Source organism: Sinocyclocheilus rhinocerous, unplaced genomic scaffold, assembly GCF_001515625.1.
Source record: "Sinocyclocheilus rhinocerous isolate Xijiao unplaced genomic scaffold, SAMN03320098_v1.1 scaffold3859, whole genome shotgun sequence".
NCBI classification, from domain to species: Eukaryota; Metazoa; Chordata; class Actinopteri; order Cypriniformes; family Cyprinidae; genus Sinocyclocheilus; species Sinocyclocheilus rhinocerous.
The window spans coordinates 96116-101183 of record NW_015647971.1 but is presented as its reverse complement, the minus strand read 5'-3'; the positions used below and the strand labels follow the sequence as shown (position 1 = coordinate 101183).

General features: G+C 36.2%; 2 protein-coding genes across 5 annotated transcripts in view; one reads left to right on the top strand and one right to left on the bottom strand.

Annotated features, from left to right (window-relative positions):
- ccn6 (cellular communication network factor 6) overlaps window positions 1–891 on the top strand; it is a 31182-nt gene extending 30291 nt beyond the window's left edge. Inside the window, exon 5 of the mRNA XM_016514012.1 lies at window positions 448–891. Coding sequence (XP_016369498.1) covers window positions 448–729 — 282 coding nt within the window. The 3' untranslated portion in view covers window positions 730–891. The remainder of the gene's footprint in view (window positions 1–447) is intronic.
- Window positions 892–1410: 519 nt separating this feature from the next.
- tube1 (tubulin, epsilon 1) overlaps window positions 1411–5068 on the bottom strand; it is a 23842-nt gene continuing 20184 nt past the window's right edge. For 2 of the 4 annotated variants that reach the window (XM_016514019.1, XM_016514022.1), the window contains 2 exons: window positions 4164–4338; window positions 3575–3906 (listed from right to left, as the gene is read on the bottom strand). In XM_016514019.1, the coding sequence (XP_016369505.1) occupies window positions 3757–3906; window positions 4164–4338 (325 nt within the window). In that variant the 3' untranslated portion in view covers window positions 3575–3756. Of the gene's footprint in view, window positions 1474–3340; window positions 3372–3574; window positions 3907–4163; window positions 4339–5068 lie in introns of those variants that run through there. The other 2 variants (XM_016514021.1, XM_016514020.1) reach the window with 2 other exon arrangements.

Sequence of the window (5068 nt, the reverse complement as noted above, 5' to 3'; positions counted from 1 at the left end):
AGTTCACTTAGTTCACTTAAATTAGAAGTTATTTTTTAAAGTCTAATAAATGTTAAAATTGATAGCTCTCGTAATGTTGAAGCGAAATCAGTATTGGTATCATTGATACTGGCCTTCAGTCATAAAAAAGATGCCATTAAACAAATATTAAAAAATATACTGCTATTGTTTGTACATTAATTTGAAGATTGAATGTGAAATTATTGCAATATAAAAGTATATTTAAAAACTTTAATGTTAAGTGGGATTAATCGCAATTAATTTCAGAAAAATGTGCAATTAATTAGTTAATTATTTTTAATCGATTGACAGCACTAATATATATATATATGCAGGTATATTACAATGAAATTAATGAAGTCGGAACTTTTCCAAAGTTGTATTTTTGAACCCCAAAATCATAACCAATAAAGGAACCGATTTTTTTCTTTCCTCATTCATGCATAGATGCCAAGAGGGAAAACCTGCAGACCCAAATTCCAGGCCAGTAAAGCAGAGAAGCTCTCACTGTCTGTCTGCACCAGCGTTAAGAAGCACCGCCCGACATACTGCGGCACCTGCACAGATAAGCGTTGCTGCATTCCCAATAAGTCCAAAATGGTGAACATAGAGTTCCACTGCAAAGGGGGATCTAACGTACGCTGGAAGATGCAGTGGATCACTTCCTGTGTGTGTCAGAGGAAGTGTAATAATGCCAATGACATGTTCTCAGAGCTGCACTTAATATAAAACGCAGACAAACAGGAAGTACCCAATGCTCAATGTAAGCTACACCATATGTACAGGTATGGCCAGAAATACTCTATGCAAGTATCTGAACAAAGACAAATGATTTGTCAACACATTTCAATTTTACTGTCCTGTTGTAAATACTTAACGTGTGTTCTGTAATAAACCTTGGTAACTGAATGAGACAGTTACCTTCAACTGTCTGTGCCATTAAACTGAATGTGTTGTTATTCAGGTAGCTGTATGCTTTTATAATAACTAATGGCAAGGTTCAAACTGCTGCTATACAAAGACAGTAGTTGATCTCAAAGAGGAAAGACAAAGCATCCCTTGGTTCGATGCAGAATGTACTTGTATTCTGTTATGAATTGTGTTCTGACACTTCGCATGCACCTGTGAAATCACCCATACATGGATGTGCCTGCATTCAAATATTTGAGTAGAGTATGTTTTGGGCCTACACGCACAACTGTGTAAACAAATTAAAATTGGTGTATTACATTGTTGTTTGGAACACAGCAAGTATAGAAGAGGGGAGATATTTTTGTAAACACTTAATTGAAGCAATGTCACGTTATTACACGTCTCACATTCCTTTGACTCAAGTATAGCAAATTCTCAGGTCACAGGTACTCACCTGGGTGTGAAGAACTTGTAGAGATTTTCAAATGAACTTGTGGGATAACATTGACAATTAAGACAGATCCTACCATCGGCTCTGAGGTTAAGCAATGGCATATACTTCTGAAAAATAAATAAATACAATAAAATAAAGGTATGTATGTTATTATTATTCTGGAGCAAAGTTCAACCAACTAGAGGTCACTACAGAAAAAGGAATATTCATGAAGGATGAATATTTAGATTAAAGTTGAATCTAATCTAATCTAATCTATTTCCCTCAGCTGTAGAAGGAATCAACAAAGGAGAGCATTAATGTAGTGCAGTACAGGAAAGTTAATATCATAAATAATATTACTAGGGACAAACTATCAGAAGCCTGCACAGTCCCACTGGTAGCTGGCACATTGCTGTGCATTTGCATAAAGCTGATCTCTCCTGAACTTGCAACAAACTGTCAACTCTCATTGAAAATGAATGACTTCCAACTTGTAATATATCGCAAAAAGAAAGATGCTTAATTATTTTTAGGGTATTTCTCATTCATTTTTTTAATTAAATTTTTGTAAGCATTACAACATAACACTAGCTACATATAATACATATTATTACTACCAGAGATGTGCACTATGAATTGACAATGACACTGATTGAATCAGTGCTGACACTGATTCAGCAAAATGACATGACTTTTTCAAAAAGTCTTATTTTTATAATTAAGACAAAAATTTCGCCCGCATTCAGCACATATAAAAGTGCCCATACACAGGACATATTCACTCTATCAGCACGCACACAATACACAAAACATTCACTATAGAAAGAGTGCAAAAAATGGAGTGCAAATAAATGCAACAAACTGCTCCATCTAAAGATTGGCTCTTTAAAATTAATAATTCAAAATACAAGGTGAATTTAAAAAAAAGGCTACTCTTGAGTACTGAACTCCCATCAAGTCAGTTGCAACAAAAATAGTGTGCACGCTTATTATGATTATTACGGTAGTCTGCAGGCACCCCAATAATATGGCCTTAGTTGATCAGCAAGTCTTCGGTAAGAGCTGGACAAGACTATTTTAGTGATCTACGGATGCCCTGCACCAACTGATTATAAAGGCATAAACTAAATAAAAAAATACAACTACCTCTAACCTACAAACAAATAATCTGTCAACAGGTCAATGCAGAGCCATATTAAATGAGGACAAGAGTTTAAACTTTGTGCTGACTGTGCCAATGCCAAGACTATAGAATTGAGTGTGTATGTTAATCTACTTTCAGATAAAGTGTCATTTCTTGTGTTTTCCTGATGTCTAATGACAAATGAACCTGTGCCTTTTCTTCTATTAAAACTACATTATCCAGGCACTGTTTGATATTATGACTTTTTTATTATATGTAAAAAATGTAATATTTTACAGGTGAAGTGTGTAATTGCTGTGCCTCTAGTACACAGATGGGCAATTCAGGACCACTGTCTTGAAGAGTTAAGGTCCGGCTCTAATCAAACACACCTGGAAAAAAATAAAATCAGGCTTAGTTGATAATTACAGGTAGGTATGTTTGATAGGGATATAGAGCTCAACTCTGCAGGACAGTGACCCTTTCAGGACTAGTGTCACCAAACAGAATTGTCTGTTATAGGTAGTACACAGATATAGGGATGTAACGATTCACTCAACTCACGATTCGATTCACAATACGATTTTCTCACATTTAAAAAAAAATAAAAAAAATTAGGTGTCCTTTTATTATTGCTTGGACAAAATGCTGCACATTTCTTTGTGAAACAGAAATTAGGGATGCACCGAAATGAAAATTCTTGACTGAAGCCGAACAAAATGAAACACTGGGCTGAAGGCCGAATACTGAACACGGTTTTTCGCATTTTTTCCCCCATTTTGCCAATTTTTTTCACCATTGCGTAAATGAAATTGATTTAATTAAATTGCAACAGATTCACTCTCTGACAGCAGGTGGCGCTTATGGAACAGCAGCGATACAGCGTTTCCTTGGTTACCACTGTAAACAAAGCAGCGCAGCGCTTATGAACGCTTCTTTAATATGAATTATACAGAGACTAGATGAAAAGAAAATACCATCTAAACTTTTCTGAAGACAGTCAGTTCCCCTCAGACATACATTCATATAAACCCGCACCCCCAAATGTATCGCGATTCATTTAACATCTCAACCGATTTGAATCGTCACATATTTGTATCGATGTTCAACCGGCTCGCGGTACATCGTTACATCCCTAATCAGATACCACTCTAACTGGCTGAGCTACGGTTTCTATGCTTCTAAAATAGAGACATTTTACATCAAGAAAACACTGGTCCATATGAACAATTTATTTTATGTACATGTAGAAATGTTTGATCCCTTTGTCTAGTATACACACGGGTCAGGTGGCGATGGTGAGTCTGGGAGCGTTGGGCATGAGAGGGCTTTCCAGGTGTGTGTATTCTTCAATTAGAGCTGAGATAGATGACAGTGCCTCATTGAATCCAGCCAACTCCATGCCGTCAACTGCTAGATAGTGATGCAAGTGAGCCTGTGAGGAACACGACAAACACCATTAACATACAATGCCCACAAATATCCATACTGCCATGTCCATACAGCTACAATCCATCTAGCTTTTATTTTAAATGAAACATTTCAAAAGTTTGTGCATATATATATATGTGCCTATACTAGTAAAATCTCTGTCACTGTTGAGAGAACCAGTTCATGTCTGTGCATTAAAAATGATCAAAATATAATGTAATTTGCTAATGATATGCTATGCTGTGGTGCTTTGAGACGCACCTTCCTACGGTAGAGCTTCACAAAACGCTCCCTTAGTTCAAAGAAGGTGGATTTCACACAAGTGTTGTTGGCTAAGGCCAACAGAGAATGAGTGTGACACACAGGAGGGACTGAACACAGGCTAGTCTTCCATCCTTCCTGATTCCATGGGACAAACGGAAGGGTGGGCCTCAGCCTAGATAAAATATAAAAAGAACAGATTATTCTAAACTTGAAAATGGAGAGAGACTCAAGTACATGATCTTGGATTATATACAGATCATATATTTCTATTAGCATACAGAGCTTACAAAATCTTGCAAGCTGTCTACTTAAAATTTTGTAGCATCACAGGAGTGCTTCTAATACAAAGCCCGTTTCAAAGAGTAGACTTTCATGCATAAAATGGTACAAAAAAAGTATAAAAATTGGCAGTGCAAAAGTTATCTATATAGTTTTAATAATGACTATTTCACCCAGATTTGTGCCTATAAGGAGTACTGTGATTAAGAGTATTCTTATGACCCTTTTTACACTTGGTATTAAGTCCTCAGTGATCCGATCACAAGTGGTCAGCCAAAACACATTATCATTTCCACCTGGCATTAAAAGGGATAGTTCACCTAAAAACATTTCTGTCATCAGATACTTACCCTCATCATTTCCTCACACTCATTCAAACTCATAAGACCTATTAAATAGACTTTCAATAGATGGACAGAAATCTCTCAGGTTCCATTAAAAATATATTCATTTGTTTGGAACATGAAAAAGGTCTTATGGGTTTGCAATAACTTGAGGGTAACTGATAACAGAATTTTATTTTTGGGTGAACTCACCCTTTAAAATGCACTCCACATGCATCTCCTGTGTTTGGATTTCGTCAAGACACTCCCTTCTTATTTGGTCTCACTTTCAGGGATTAA